Raw genomic sequence first — 16982 nt, 5'->3', positions numbered from 1 at the left:
GGGTGGGTCTGGAGGATTGGTTCCTAGTTATCATGCTGGACAGGTAGCGTGGGGCAATATTGGAGAGACATTTGTGTGTCAGTGTGAGTATTTTAAATTTAATCCAGTCCTTCACTGGTAGCCAGTGAATGTTTCTTGTGGTGGAGGAGATATGTTCTGATTTGGCAATGTTTAATGGTGCTCTTATGTCATTATTCTGCATGGTTTGGAGTTTCTGGATGAAGAGCCTGCAAAGATGGCATTGCAGTACGTCAACTCTGGAAAGGATAAGTGCTCTTGCCAGGGTGATTTGGTTTTCTACTACGAGGTAGAGTCTACAGGCTGTGATAAGTTTGGCTGTGTAGGCAGATGCTGATGTGATGGCATTGACTTGACGTAGCATTGACTTGACGTGTGAATGTGGAATCAAGATGGACTCCTAGCGTCTTAACTTCTTTGGCGGTGGGGATAAAGTTTTCATCTATGTTAAAGGATTGGTACAGTGATAGAGATATTTTTGAGTTTTGCTTAGCTGCCCAGAATGAGGATCTCTGTTTTGTTGTCTTTAAGACATTGGGGATGCAGGTTGGATTACTTCGGGACAAATATAGGGTCCACGCCTATGCCTCCCCGTACGTTTCGAGACTCTGTGGCAGGAATGATGAATATGCTCTGGCGTCACTGTGCATGTCCAGGAATGAGGAAGCTCTTCTTACTTCCGGTGTATGCGAGCCGAAGGATTTTGTTGCCGGTGGTGTGGGGCCGTTGTCTGGAGTCGGACGGGGCTATAGGTAAGAAAAAACAAAACCCATGGAAGTATGGTTTTGTCAGTATTTATATGCGTGTTTGTTGTATGGGTGCGTGGGTAAATGAGTGTGTATGACTGCTGAATGGATGTGAGTTGGGTAAATTAAGTGAATGCTGTATGAATGCATATGGTTACAGGTCTTTCCATCGAAGTTTTTGCATTGAGGGTTTGTTCCATCAAATCTTTTCCATTGAACGATGTTTCATCGAAGTGCCATACAGAAAGTGCAAAGTGTTTATGTATCGAAACCCTTTAATCGAATAGGTTTTCGTTATATAAATACTTTACTTTTTTTGCATGGGAAGTCAATTTAACATGCATAACGTTACAAATCCATTGAAATTCATTCAATGAATATGCTTTTCGATGGATAATGATTCAATGGAAATGATTTAGATGTAAAGACTGTATACCAATGCATATGTGTCGGATGACCAAGTGGGCCTCTGATTTTTGGGCTGGAACCATTTGTGCAGCACCACCCGTTCTGGGCATATTTTCTAACTGCAGCATGGAATTTATATTTCTGGGCATCGAGGGTAAACTCAACATGAGTGTTTTTACATGGCTATTTCCGTCTTACTCTGGTGGGGTCAGTCTGGACATGGCTTCTTACTGTTGGATGGCATTAACTTACTGACGGCCAAGAGGAGGCGGTTCTTGCATGGATGGCAATACTGGCATATATTGGCAGTTGGCATTGATATGTTTTGTAATAGTATAATTGTTGGTGTTATGGGCAAAATAAACAAGTACCTTCTTATATGGCGATAATGGCATATATTGGCGCAGCAAACCTGCACATGTAAGGGCACAGTCAGCGCGAAAATGTTTTATACTGGCATATATTGTGGGTAAAGGCATCATGAAAATGTCCTGTGCACTGCGTCTATATGATTTCTTTCCTGCACAACCATTGTAAACTGTGACTTATTACATTTTTCCGCAGTGAGTGCACGATTTTAACCCATTTTAAAATCCAGCTTGGTTGTTTAGGGCTTCCTTGCTATGCTCAGTTGATCACTCGTATTTATGGGTATCCTTTATGGCCCTCCTGTTGAAAAATTCACCAGCCGCCACTTGTGAATTGTTGCACAGGAAGGAGCTAAGACTTATGCATCTAGTGCTTGAAACATTACAGCACCATCAGACCTACTTGTCATTCCCCATAGCATCCACCTAGCACTCTATTCTGTATTACTTTGCTCCTATTATGTACAGTGCTCCATTGCTTCCTAGCTAGGTTTGATATTTCGACAAATTAAATACATTTGTGGCATTGCAATTAAATATGCAACACCTAGTTTGACCACTGTGTGGTTTTAAACTCCTTGCAGACGATAAAATAAAGTTTAGGTTAAACTGTGGTCAGTTGGGAATCCCCTAAGACTACAGTGGTATAACTTGATACTAAATGTGGAGTGTATGTAAATCCTAACGGATCAATATTGGGTGAGGTACTCTAAGCATGTTCTGGTGTTTAGTCCATACACTTAACCTTTTGCTAAGAGAGTGCAGCAGGCGAATGATATAAGATACAACGGGAGCGTGTGCTACAATTGTGGCCATCCCGCCTGCATAGCAAATTCTAAAGTGTCTTGCTTGGAGGGTGGTATGGGAAACGAATTGTATGAAGTGAAATAGTATCATTAAAAAGGGTCCAGCAGAAGACTCTAGTCATTTTGCATGTACCAAGTGACTCCTAGAGGGTGCCTCGAATATTTGGATCCGTATCCAGCTAAGTATGCTTTTGGATTAAGGTTACCCGTACACATGATCTCAGTAGTTATAAGTGAAAATAAATGCAAGGGCAATACTGGTGACCTTGTGGAGCAGGATATTGAACCCACTGCATATGGAAGAGATTGCTAAACAGATTTTGAGTTACTTAATCATATTTTGCTGAAAATTAAAGGGCGGAAAATGTTTTAAGAGTTGAGGACTCTGGGTGACAGTGCAGTGTGCCTCTGCTCCTGCCTTCCAGAATTTCAAAACTGTGATGAACTATAGAGGTTGTTTCTCATTGGTGTTATTGAGCCATTCAAAGCAAGCATGCTTGGTCCCTAGTTGCTTGCTCATTTGCTTCTGTATTTGCGTTGATGGAATTAACATGTATGCTAATAAGACTACAGTGCTCACTTGTGATTGACAAGGGCAGAGGATGTTTCATTTGTTGTGATCATTTAAATTGTGTAAAATATATATATTTTTTAAAGTGTTTACGTTTCCTTTTTCATTGTTTTAGTGAAAGCAACAATGCCGATCTGGGTAGTACTACTTTCAAGAATTATAATGAAGGAGAAACAGACAACTAAGGTAAGCCTTTTTATCGCATGAGCCTGCAAAAGCAGAGTTTTGTTAGGGGAGCCGGACGGCAGTCTTGAGTATCGTTCTCGTGTGTGTGTTTTTTTTTTTTTTTAATTTGTTTTTTAAAGATTATAATTGTTTGTGTTCCCCACTTCGTTAAATTTCAAAGAAAAAATTAAAGCATCTATGAAATGTCTTCACGTTAATCAAGTACTAGCCGTGTTGGAGCCTATAATGGTAGTCCATTGGTGACGTTAAGGATACAGTGATCTTGTTGATGGTTTGGATGGTGTAGATAGTATTTTGACTCTGGGTTACTACAGCCCTCTGACCTTCTAAGTCCATTGGCATGTGAAGCTTTGCCCCAGTACATTTATGCATTCATTGACGGCCTTTAGATGCACCTGTCTACTGAGAGTAAATGGCCGTTTCATATTGGGTTCTCTACATTGTGGGAAACAGTTAGAATGGCTGTTCAAGCACTGCCTTTTCTGGACACACTGACTAGTGCAGGCAACATTTAGATATATAGACACAATTGTTTTAAATCAGTTTTTATATTAATATTAGCCAGGTCATGTTGGTCTCCTACAAAAAAATCAAGTATAAGTGATGTATGTATTTTTCCTTTTAGGTGTATTTGTCTCTCATACCTATAATCTCTGGTGTCCTGCTAGCCACAGCCACTGAGCTGTCATTTGACATGTCTGGGCTTATCAGTGCTCTAGCTTCCACACTCTGCTTCTCCCTTCAGAACATCTACTCCAAAAAGGTGAGTATCAATGTTTCTTGTGACCCTCGCCACCTTTTGCCTTCACTTATTTGCAATCTCTTCAGCAAGTGAAGAATGAAGCTGCAAACTTGTATGGGAGAGTCTGCAGTGTCAAGTCCTGAAAGTAATCATCCAGCATCCCCTCTGGCATTATGCAAGGCGTATAGTGGTCCAGGTTGAGCGGCTATGTAGAGGGAGGTGGTACTTTGACATAGTCGAGGTCCTGGATAATTACATAGAGGTTACAGGGAGACTCCTTAATTGGTGCTCTTAATATCTTACAAACTGGTGGTTGGGCATGTCTCTAATTTGTCAACTATTTCCGGAAAGCTCTCTGTAAATTGACTGTTTTTCATGTATGACCTTTGGTTATGTGAATTGGTACCTTTTTTAAGATGGGGTGAAATTTAGTACAGTAAACAGCGTTGATGGTTTTTGGGAGAAGCATGAAAGTACATTAGTGGTAGATATATGCCTACTAAACCATGTGACTGTGTAGTTCTAGTTGAAGGAATATCCAAGGTTAACCTACTAGCTTAAAGAATGTGGATGGTACAGGACTTCTATATTATCTGCTGCATTGGAATTGTCTCATTTGTTTACTGGAACTAAAGGTGTGTATTCAGACTATTTTAATTTTCCCTGAAGGTGCTAACTGGGCACATAAAGAGCAACAGTGGGCCTGTTGCTTATTGTCAAGTTGCTACATTCTACAAGATGTAGAATACACACCGTGAGTTTTATCGTGCGTTTATTAATGCATTAAAACCCTTCTAAATTATGAGAGTAGACTGGAAGTTTAAACTAACATGAAACATGTCCACAACTCCACCCAGTAACTATCCCTGGAAATTCACCTCCAGCTCAGAACCACTGAGCAATGCCTTTTCGGTATGCAAATATGCTCCAAATGTGTACATTTTGCCCCTTAAAATGCTATCTTTATAGAGCAGCACTCTTTTATGCATAACTTTAAAAACCCAAGACTGACACTCTCAAGGTTACAAAGAACCACACGCGCTTCACCCTCAGTAATCTACCGTGTGATATAGTTGGACATCATTGATTGGCGCAATGCGCCTTGATTAGGCAACAACAATGTTCTAGTGGGTTTAAAATGCATGAAGAAACTTTTACTTTACTTACCATTTCAGAATAGACTATTAATTTTATCTAACACTCCACACATGCTACAACACCTCTCCTGGGCTTGATTAAGCTATGTATAAATTGCCTGTAAAATGCATAACATTTTCTAGAGTAAAATGCATGCTTGTGAACTAATTTGCATACTCAGAGTGCATTGCTCAGTGACTTTGAACTGGAGGTGAACTTCCTGTGATGGCTACTGGGTGTCATGGGGCAGGTGTGCTTTTCATTTGAAATCCCTGTTAAGGTAAAGTCAAATCATTTTCATGGTGTGAGGGGAAGGCTTTGTGACATCTTTAAAGGGGTAACCGTTGCATGAGTGCTAGTTTTTCAGTGGTGTGAAAAAAGTACTGATCATCTTTTTCTTGGAGCAAAATTAACAAGGAAAGGCATTCACCACGGTTTCAATTTAATGTGCTTTACTTGCACCCAGTTTCTGAGGCTTAAAAGAAATAGCTCAGAAAAACATTCTTTGTAGACGAAGCTGAACAATTGAGTGGCAAATTACATACACGAGGTACCCAAAAACCCCTAATACGCAAGTCATTCAAGTGAGCTAAAACAATGGACCGCTCTATTGGGATATAGTGAGACAAAGAAAAGTAAATAGTCAGATAACAGTGTTCGTGAGTACCATCCTGCATCCAGTAAAACCAGGCAAAGACGTGGCAAATAAGATGTCTCCTTATGAAGGAATAAGAACTCATTAAGACCTATAGTTATGTGAGGGGTCAAAGCAAGTTCATTGAATGGCAGAAATAACTGTATAGAGAATGTTTTTTGAAAATGATAAACATTCTTTGAGTATGATGATAGGAATCTGGCAATTTAATAAGAATGAGGCACACAATTCTAAAGTCTAGTGAATCCATTGATATGAGTTAATGTGGTTATACAGTCTTTCTCCATGCATGACACATTGAGTTAAAGACCTTAACACGTGCTTTGATGTAATGAAGACCCAGCGTACGTTTAAATTGGAGACTAGATTGGGTCTACACTAGTCTTGTCATTCGCGGGAGGAATGGAACACGCCAGTGGCAAGGTGAAACTCAACACAGCTTCTAACATTAAGGTAAGGAAGGATCAATTTGGCTACCTAGAAAAGAGAGGCTGAAGAGTTGAAAAAGCCCATAAATGTAACACGATACATCCGTGTTTACATCATTTCAGAATTCAGAAGTAAAGTGGTTGACAGTCAAGGAAGTCATTATTAACATAAGAAATAAAGACAGAGATTTGGTCTATGCGAGTCTCCTTAACTGCAGCAAGCATGGCGCACGCCAACGGCACAGTGAAAATAAAATACAGCTTCCAACATTTAGGTAAGGAAAAGGTGTATTTAGATCCGTAAAAAAGTCTGACAAGTCGGAATAGCCAGAATTGGTAACCCAATAGATCCGTGTTTACTTGATTTTAGAATTCGGAAAAAAAAGCGTTTGACTGTCAAGGACGTCGGTTCAGAAATATACACCAGAGAAGGCACAAGACACAGAATTTTCATTCACAGGAGTTATGGTTCGGCCAATGAAAATGCTGTATACAATAGGGAAAATCCATTAGGTGAGTAAAAACAAATGGTACTAATGGACCCTATAAGTAGTAATTCGTCAAAAGGGTGAACTTGACACTATTACTGGTTGAATAGATTCATGATGTTACAGAATTGATTCCAAATTCTATTGAATTTCATCAATCTAGTCAGATTTGACCGATGCAACCTGACTATAATCTAGAAATTGAGTAATTAAAACACTCTTTAGATGAACTAATTACAAAGGGCATAATTAAGTTATTTCTATTGTCTCACAAGAAGTGTGTTTGAGGAAAATAGGAATCCTTAATGAAGTTGAAAGTAGATGATGCATCGAAATGAACAGTAACAACATAGCAATGATTGCTAGATAATTGTTGTAATTTATTATGAGGGTAAGGTAGAACTACAAAGGTAGAAGTGCTAAAGAATGAGTGTTGTGACTAATTATTTAAGATCGACCAAAGATCTTGTTACATGTTACTGATTTTCATTTCTAAATGAAAAGCCAACTATTGGGGAAATCATAAATTGTGTATACATTGGTTTACTTTTTGTGTAAATAAAATATTACAACTGTAATGCAGTAGTAGTATGAGCAACTGTACATGTGTGTGCAAGTGAATGTAAAGAGGAAATGAGAATCTTTGTAGTTCTGTAGACACATAATAGAACAATGTTATAGTGCATATTTTTCTATCAAAAAGTTCAACAAAGTGTTTTAAATTGTATTCCAAAAACTGATCTACCTGTTGAACATAATTATGGGTGAGAGTCTGTTTGCAAAGTTACTTACATCATCAACATATTAATGCAGTGACCACATGATTACTAAGTAAATCTGCTCGCATTCAAAACGTAAATCGTAAAAGCAAATTGGGAGCCTCGCAGAAACTTGTGATGCAAGTAATTACGCAACATTTCTTCACTGTTAAGGATTCTAATTAAAAACTGCTTGCGTTTCTCTTTATTGAGGGGCACGCTGTCCTTTTAGTTCTGTTGTAAGTCAGAACCAGGGGACGAACAAGGTGTCATTTTAGGTTAACTGGATTCTTTATTAAAAAAAAATGAATCTACCTGTCCCTATCAGCTTTTGGCCCCATCTCAAAGAAAATAAAGAAGTCAGAGGGTGCTTATCAGGATGTCCTCTGTCATAACCTCTGTACATTGAAGAAACCCGTTTTATCCCTGATCTCTGTTCCTACCATTATAACACAATATAAGCCAGCATAAAGAAAGGTTGGGGCCTCTTGCCCCATCGAAAATGGTGGTGGGTTTCTGACACAATGTCTTAAGAGAGGATCCCTGACCCCAGTGTTCAGTTCAAACAACCAGGCACCAGAAATTTTTTCACCTTCTCGCAGCATACTGAAAGTCAATGTCTTTTCTTTCCTCTTTGGACCCAGTCCGATAGTTTGTACCAGTCCCGGGGATCTGATACCAGTAAGAATGCTGTGCTTTAAAAATCCTGTTTGTAAATAGCCTTAGAAAGCTAGTCCAGAGAAGCAACAGTTTTGGCTCTCCACTCCAATGCCAACCTCTCCTTCCTGGGGTCTTGGGTTGTGTGCCTCAACCTGGGTATTCTCTCGGTTTGGTCTAACTCCTTGGGGTCATTTGGTTTTCACCCTACTCTAAGGGGTTGTATTTGACCTAGCCTCCCACCTCCTGCTTTCCCTCAGCATCTGTGTACCTTTCTCTTGGGCGGTGCGCTTCCAGTCGGACGTTTTAGGGAAGGTTGTGTGGTTTTGGTGGGTTGGCGTCCTTCGGTTTTGGTGGAGTGGGTGCTCCTTTCCTACCAGCAGCCTTTCAGGTTGTCCAGCTCCTTTCCGCTGGGTCTCGCGTCCCGTGGGTGCCTCTGCAGGTCATGCCACCACACTGGGTGCACGTTGGTCTTCCCAGGCCACACTTCCTAGGAAGTGTCCTCTCCCATGTGGCTCTGCAGGCCTCTTTGATTACGCCAATGCAGATGGACTCTCCCTCCCCTCAGCATCGAGAGGGCGTGTTTATATTTTATTCTCTGGGCTGGCTAAAAGACTTTGCCCGAGTAGGGTCAGGAACCACACCAGCGGTTTATGCATGTAATGGAACCTCCTTACACCTACCGATTCCAATATAAGCAACTACCTTGATATATTATTGCGAAAAGGGAGGGCAACACATTTTCTTACCTAGGGATTGCTTGTTCTTTTAAGGTGCTTGGCAACCACCACCCAGTTTGGTCCCACTTGCTCTGTCGCGTAGGGGGTGTTAAGCACACCGGTCTAGTCCCAAAGGGATGGCTTCCTCCTTGCAGAGAGAATTCCCGGGATTTGTCACAGTTGGCAGATTTGGTTTTAGGTCTTGTGGGATATAGCTTTTTGCTCTGTCAAGCTAGAGTGCATATACAGTGGCTTACACATGGACCTAAGTTGAACTAAAGCACTATCAAACTTGGTGAAGTAGAGCTGATGCACATGTTTTGATTGAAGTTGTGCTGTCCTTGCTTGGAGTCCTCCAGTGTATATATGCTGGCAGAAATAAAGTATTGCTTTACCAATGTAATTGTTTTATGTAGATGTTATACAATGTAAGGGGGGAAAAACGATCAACCTTGCAATTCCTGCTGTAGTGACAAACAAAATAATGCTATAACACTATTTAATCTATTAAGCTGGTGAAACAGTTGTGTTACTTGTTAAGAGAGCAGCACTCCTATTACTAGAACACTAAGACTAGAAAACTAAGAGTTCTCTTTATTTACACTGTATGTATTTTGTATTAAGTCTTGCCTCCGGATGATTGTCTTTAAAAGTCCACTCTTCACCATGGACTTATTCACTGTACCTCTTTTGCATTTGCTGTAGTAGCACGCTCGGGCCTGTGCACTCCTTGTAGTTCCTTTATCAAACAGCCGGCGCAATTCTCTGGTCAGTTATTCGCTCTTCAGATGCTGCCCGCTCCGACAACCTTCTCACCCAGCGCCTGCCTCCCAGTGAACTTGCACACAGCATAGGGTTCTTTACTCTAAAAGCGACTCGCACAGAGCTTCCAAATGAATATCTGTCTTGGCACGTCAAGACCTTGTCTTTAACACATTTACTGCTTACACTGTGGCATGCAACTGGTAAACCTGACTTGTTTCTTGGCACATTTATCTCTGGCACTGTGTACAACTCCGAAAATGAATACATTATCCCACCAGTCTCCACTCCATGTCCCGCAAGCTTGCTGCTTCTCCTGAGTTCTTCAGGGGTTACACAAAATCCTAACAAGCCCAATTTCAAAGGGCTTGTTTCCTCCAACGTATTCCACATCTTTGACAGGTAATCACCACAGCTGTGCTGCTTCGGAACATTTTCAGTCTCTGCGTCGATGACATCGATACTCTGTCCTCGAGGGTCTCCGTCGAGCCGACGTCACCGGATGTTATAAGTAGGACGCACGACACCCGTAGCCTCGGTTCTGTTTTTTCCGCGAACGTGTTTGCTTCGGAGATCTCGGTGCGCATCGGTTTCATCTGTTTTCTACGGTTCTTCGAACTTGGTTATTTGTGAAGAATCTCATGTCTTCTTCTACCCCGTGGTCGGGATTCAAGAAGTGTCGGGACTGCGGTTCCAAGATATCACGTACGGACCCATGCAACGTCTGCCTCGGGTCGTCGGTGAGGACCACGCCACCGATGACTGTGACAAATGCCAGTGTTTAACGTCGAAGGCTTTGCGGGAGCGAAAGAAGAAGCTGTCAGTAGGTAGGGTTTCCAAGCCCCGAAAGTTGAAATCCACTGGGCTTTCGATCGACGATTCGAGGGGTGACTCTCTGCATCGTCGGCGTAAGTCCAGGGGGTCTCGGTCGCGGAGTGGTTCCCACCATTCCTCTGCCTCTTCTAGGCACTTGTGGAAACGCCAGCACCGGTCGCCTTCCCCGTCCTCGTCTGAGGACTCTGCCAGACGGCGGGTAGGTTGTCCTACCAAGTATTCCTCTCCTGCGGAATGGGACGCATTCCGTAAGGAAATGATCGTGATTTTTAAGTCGCAGGGCTCCGACCGTCCGCGCCGTCGAAAGACACCGGCAAGGAACGCGTTAGGGCCACCGTTCATACGCATTCAGGCTCGGGCAGTCAGCGCGATCACCAGGAACCTTCGAGGTCCCGGTCGGACAAGGTGGATCGCTCGAGCCATGCCCGCTCCCGGTCCTCGACGCCCTCGAGACCGGTGGAGCCTGTGAGGTCTTCTAAGAAGACGTTGACGCCATAGGCGCCATGTCCGCCGGGACTCTCTCGAGGCTCTGACTCCGAGGAAGTCATCGATGCCATCGAGGCTGTCGAAGGACACGCTCGGGGCACCGCCCTCGAGGCCTGTGTTGAAGCCATCGGTGCCTCGCTCGAAGCCGATTCAGTTGACGCCTTTGGTGGAGGCTTTACCGGAGGTACCCCATGCATCAGTGGATACTCCGAGGAAGTCAGTAAGGCCTGTCTTTGAAACTTTTTCTGTGCCCTCATCCAGGGATTTATTCCAGCCTCTTGATTACATCTCTGAGGTGGATGAAGGGTCTGATGACGGTTTGGTTCCTGATGAGGTTCCTGACAAACTCTTGTCTGGTCATAGCCAGTTGGAAGACCTGCGTCAGTCTTTGCACAACGCCAGTGGTCTGAACAACTCTCCGGAGGTTGAGTTCGGTAGGCCTGAGCCTGGCACGCATGCCGAGTCTTCGTACCGGCATCTCATGTCGAGGGTGACAGAGTACTTGGGGTGGTCTGCGCCACCAGTGGATTTTCTGCAGGATGACCTGACAGATATCCTTGCCCAAGGTCCACCCACAACCTGATTCAGGGATACCATTAGAAGTTGGAATAGGTGTGATGTCGGGGGAACTAACTTCTGAAAGATGTCAGATTCCATTGACACCTGCTTTTTTGGACACACCCATTGGGGGGCTCTCGACAGAAGAAATGGTGTGAATGAGAAGGCGAACTTCAACAACTCACATGAATCAATCATGAGTACTACGAGCATATCGTCTACTGCAATGTTTGACATTTTTGAAAATCTATAAACTACTCTGGTAGAAAAATGTGAGTGAATGGAAAAGAAATTAGACGTGCAATTGGTGTTATTAGAAGAGAATTGATCGAGGCAGGAGGGTGTTTAGAGACTGTGGCATAAATACTGAAACAGATGAGTGACCTACAAACAAATGCAAAAAGGGGGGTCGGACAAGAAGTGAGACGTATGCAGGGCGATTCAGCAAAGGCGAGAAGGATGACACAAGCAGCAGCACCCAGAAAGCCAGTTGAGGCGAATGGTGGTGGAAATAATGTTACAGAAAACAACATGGATCGAGTGAAGCACAAAATACACAAAGGATTTGAGGCTTAGGAAAAAAAAGAAAATCCAACAAGCCGCAGTGTACAGTCACAAAACAATGATGAGTAATGGGTGTATGATTTGATGTGACATTTATAACGAGCCTGTACACAAGTGTTTCTAGGCGTAACAAGACAAGGTTGAGTGGGGGGGGGGCGCAAAGGGAGGACAAAATAACGATCTTACTAGGCCTTGTGTCAATCAGATCGCGCCAGTGCGGGAAGAGGGAAGGGGAGAACTGCTGGGGGGGGCAGAGAGGGAAGTGCTGTTAACTCGCGTGCAGCTAGCGGGTGGCTTATAAGTGCAGAGAGAAGGGAATGTAGGGTTGCAGTTACATACCCTTAAGTGCTGGGGAAGCCCAGAGGCAGTGGGAGGGCTCTTTAAACACTTGTGTACAAGCGCGATATAAATAAAATATTATTTCATTTCAATTGGAAATGCAGGAGCCTGGACCAGAGTTAAGAGGGTCACCGGGTGACCGGTGTGTGGAGTAGTCTGGTGCATCAGCAGGTGAGAGGAAGAGAAGGCGGAAGCGAAAAGATTTCAGAGCTGGAGAGATACGATCCCTGGGCTTTAGGCCAAGGGCAATTTTTGCAGTCCTATTCTGGATAAAGTGTAAAGGTCGAAGAGTAGAGGTAGGACGATTTAGAAAGTAGCTGTTGCAATAGTCCAGCCTAGAGAGGACCAGAGCTCTGGAGACAGTGAGCTTCTGGGGGAAAGTGAGAAAAGGAAGAATACCTCTGAGGAGGTGCAGCTGGTAGTTTGACTTCTTAGAGAATTCAGAAATGTGAGGAGAGATGGAGGGTGGAGTTGAAGATGACGCCAAGGTTCTTAGCCTCGGAGGTGGGTGGGAGGGGGGAGGAGAAAGGGAGGGAGAGGGACAGAGGGGGGCAGACGGAGAGATTAAGGCAGAGATCATTGGCGGTACACCATTCCTGAATTGCAGCCCGATAGTCTGGTATCAGAGAAGAAGCAGAGGTGGCCGAGGGGAGCCTGAAAGAGAGCGGAGTGTCATCCACATAATATTGAAAATTGGAGCAGAAAGTAGTGTGCAAGAGGTACCAGTTAGTGGGGAACACCACAAGTAGAGAGAGAGCGCTACAAGAGAGGAAAGACCCCAGTTGGACCCGATGGGGTCGGTCCGTGAGAAGGGTCGTCAACCAGGCTAGGGCCTGATCACTAATACCAAGGTTCTTGCAGAGGCGATTGAGCAGGATGGCATGGTTGACCGTGTCAAAAGCAGAGGATAGAATGAGGACAGAAGGGAGATTAGAGCAAGTCTTCACAGGTGATTGGCTTCAGAGCTGCCAGAAGCAAGGAAGCCAGACTGGTGGTCATGGAGGCAACCAACCATTCAATATGTAGACTAAGCTGTGAGATGGCCAGCCTTTCCAAGAGTTTACCAGGAAAGGAGTGATGGAGATGAGGTGATGATAATTGGCCAGAGAGGAAGGATCGGCCAAGGGCTTCTTTAGAACGGGGTGCACAAGGGAGTGCCTAGGGGTGAGGGGAAAGTTCCAGTGCAAAGGATTGATCGCAGAAATTGGCCAGGGCTTGAGCAAGGGTGTCAATGTGGTTCTGGATGAGCAGGGGAGAACCTGCTTTAAGACTTTTACAGATCAGACTTTTCTAGAAACCTTGTCAGGGGTGAACAGGGGTAAGGAGGAGAAGGGAAGAGGAGAGACGAGCCCAGGAGTGGTAGAGTAGGAGGAGTAGTATGAGAGGGTGGACAGGATATCTTGGGTTTAAGTAGCAAAATGAGAGACCATGGCCGTACAGAGGGCCTGGGAGGAAACCGGAGAAGTAGTAACTGCAGCATGATTGGCCAGCTCCTTTCAGATTTTGAAAAGTGTGTCTGAGTTGTTACATGCCACAGAGATGAGGGCTTGGATGTAGGCTCGCTTCTTAGAGAGAACAGAGAGTTTGTACTGCCTTTGGAGCAGGAGGCAGGCCAGTTTGTTCCGAGGGTGCGCCCATCATGTTGTATCAAACCACATGATGCAAACATATTCAACATTGAAATGGAACTAGCGGGTGGTGAATCCAGAAAAAGATATGGTGACCAGTGGACAGGGACTCCAGGGATCTCGTATAACACAACCCGAGGCTATGGTGAATAAAGGGATGGAGAGGCATAGTAGGCTGTTGCCCAGTTTAAATCATGCTAGGGAATTGCCATCTGCAAATATTCACAATTCTTGTGTGACCCTGCTGGTGTTTACGAAGTAATAAGATCGTCACTTCGGGTGCTTGGCCAAAAACGTGCAGAAAGAAAAAACTAAAATTGGCTGTGGGCGGTAAGAGATTGTGTTTAAGAAGCAGTAAAATGTATGTTTTTGGAGGAGATCGTACAGTAATTAACGCTAGTGATACTGGTGGAGTACCACGAAGGGTAATTATGATTCCTGAGACCATTGTGCAGATTGTTGACACTCGCCTAATCAATGCGGCATCCCAGAAAAATTCAAGTGGGGTAATTAAAAATACTGTGGAAGGTAATCTGAATAAAAGTATGATTATTAATGATAAGAAGGTGGTAGATAAAGTAGAAACTATTAGAGCACTGCAGATGCGGTCTGTGTCTGGTATAGATCAGCAACCCCCACTAAACAGGGCCATTTTGTTGCACATCCGACATGAAGTTGTTCCACTTCGTGTTATAACGACTGAGGATATCCGGGTTGTGGACCAGTTGGAGGATAAGGTAAATGTTACCTCTAACATAAGGTTTAGATGAAATTCCACAATGGAATAAATTCTACAATATGAGGATGAGCTTTTTAATCTAGGTTATTGTGTGGAGATAAACATGGGAACAGCTAAATATAGAGCCAGCAGCACAGAAAGAATATCAATCTAAGGAAGCGGCACCAAGGGAAAGTAGGGAAGGTGCACTGACTGTGAATGCTAGAATAAGTGTGAGACCTCATAGTGAGCCTCCTGGCAGATGTCAAAATGTGACAAGACACAATGAAATGTGTGAAAATGATGGACATTGGCAATGGCTCCCAAAGGCCTTTAAGGCCAACTTTTTGAAAACCCCTCGATAATAATAATAGTGTGGTGTGCTCTTGGAATACCAGGGGGTGTGCCCGTCTGGCTGCGGAGGATGGATTATTGGCGAACCTAGATTTGTTTGCTATTGTAGCTCTTCAGGAGACCTGGACACGGTGTCCTGTGAAATAGATGGTTGTAATACCTCTCAGATCATGGCAGAAAAAGGTCCTATTGGTAGACCGAGAAGTGGACTGTTGGTCACTGTTCGACCTCCATGGAGCATAGTGGATCCCCAATGGTCACCCCCTATGGTACAAGCTGCAATAATTTGCTGTAACTTGAATGAGTATAGCAAGCTCTTGCTAATTAATGTGCATTATCCTCCCAATGCAGTGGCTAATAAACACAAACATTGCGATTATCAGAAGCATCCTGAGTGAGTTCAATTGTGGTATCCCAATTCTAAATGTAGGAGACTTTAATGCAAGCATAGGCATAGAAATATATTGCTTTTTGCATCAGCTTGAGTGCCCTACTTATTTGAATCCAAGTTAAAAGGGCGGAAAAGGCTGGGCAGAATTGTTTTATTTGCCTAATATGACTGTTAAATGGCCATTGCGTGGGGGACGCCTTGAAAGCACACTTCATAAGTGGGAAGAGTGCTTCCACTTTAGATTATACCTTGGTAAATGATGTGGCTCTTGGACAAGTGAAGTATATGGCTATACTAACACGTGAAGAAGGTGATCATCTTCGTGTTTGTTCTGCTAAATGCATGTGCGAGCAGTAGTCTATTTTGAACTAAATGGTGAAATCTTTATGTATGATGGGTCAAACCGAATAAAGTGGAATCTGGTTAAGTTTGAGAAGGCAACGGTTGTCGCTGAGAGAGCACTCAACATGTTGGTTGAGAGATGGCACCATGGGTGCGTGAGTAATGGCTTACCTTTTAATAGAGGCCTTCTCGAAGTTGATCTCTTCTATTCAAGAAATCACTAAAAAAAAATGTAGTCATACGAGCCCCAGTAAGCGCTGGAATTGGGGAAAGTAGTCACAGTACGACAATATACTGCAGGCTGCTAAAAAGAAATGTAGGCAAGACGTTGCTCAGATACTGCGTTGGAGAGCTGATAGCATCTGATATTTCAAAAAGCATCAAAGCCCATAAGAATATTATCGTGGGTGGCTGACGAGATACCACGCAAGGGGCAAGTTTGAGCTGTGGATAGGTTTGGCACACCATGCTAGGACCAGCAATACAATGGGAATTTGGTAGATCGTGAGGGGGCAGATAGATTTTTTTTACCCATCAACCGTGTCGCTGAGGAAAGTTGATGTATCCACATTGGGAACACACTGGTGTCTGTGGAAACAATTGATGAGGTGCATACTAACGTCGATCAGAGCTGGTCATGTAAATCCACATTTTCTGATATCACTAAGATGATTGTCAAACTGCCGTTTTCTCATGCGGATGGCACTTGTAACTTTATTTTGAGGTTGTCGCCGGGAATATGGGCCAAAGCACTACATACTCTTTTTGTGTCTCTATTGGGATCCATGGACCAATTACTCCTTGGAAAGAGAGCACAATTCTTCCAATTCACATTAGCCATGCTAGATATACAGACAAAAATATTTGTGAGTATTGTTGGATGAATTGAACCAGTAGATTGCAGAATATAAGTTTCTTCTAAAGCCTGTCTGGTTGGGGCGGGGAGAGAAAGTCCAGCACCATTCACAATATTGTTACCCTTATAAACCACTATTGAATATGCTTGGAATAGACTTTAATTACCAGTCTATGGAGCATTCATTGATTTCTGTGCATCATTTGACAGTCATGAGGAATAGACTCTGGAACCAACTTGCTGCATGGAATTTTCCTCATGGCCCGTAGAAAATGATTAGACTTCTGCATACTGGCACCAGTGTTAGTGAGGCTGGATGGGGAGGGGAAGAGTGTCCAACTACCTCCCGGCCTCGAGAGGTGTAAAACAAGGATGTATTCTTTTTATTTTTTTATTTTATTGGTTTATTTCAGACCTTTAACAAACGTCTTTCCATACAATTAACCTAATCTTCTTAAAAGAA

The 16982-nt window shown here is 43.4% G+C and overlaps 1 protein-coding gene across 1 annotated transcript in view; it reads left to right on the top strand.

Annotated features, from left to right (window-relative positions):
* SLC35E1 (solute carrier family 35 member E1) overlaps positions 1-16982 on the top strand; it is a 207147-nt gene that overhangs the window by 75750 nt on the left and 114415 nt on the right. Inside the window, exons 2-3 of the mRNA XM_069649196.1 lie at positions 3033-3103; positions 3729-3866. Of these exons, the coding sequence (XP_069505297.1) occupies positions 3033-3103; positions 3729-3866 (209 nt within the window). The remainder of the gene's footprint in view (positions 1-3032; positions 3104-3728; positions 3867-16982) is intronic.

The sequence above is a fragment of the Ambystoma mexicanum genome, chromosome 1p, assembly GCF_040938575.1.
Source record: "Ambystoma mexicanum isolate Mex_15411 chromosome 1p, UKY_AmexF1_1, whole genome shotgun sequence".
Classification (NCBI taxonomy): domain Eukaryota; kingdom Metazoa; phylum Chordata; class Amphibia; order Caudata; family Ambystomatidae; genus Ambystoma; species Ambystoma mexicanum.
The sequence above is the reverse complement of the archived record's forward strand: the minus strand, read 5'-3'. Positions and strand labels throughout refer to the sequence as shown.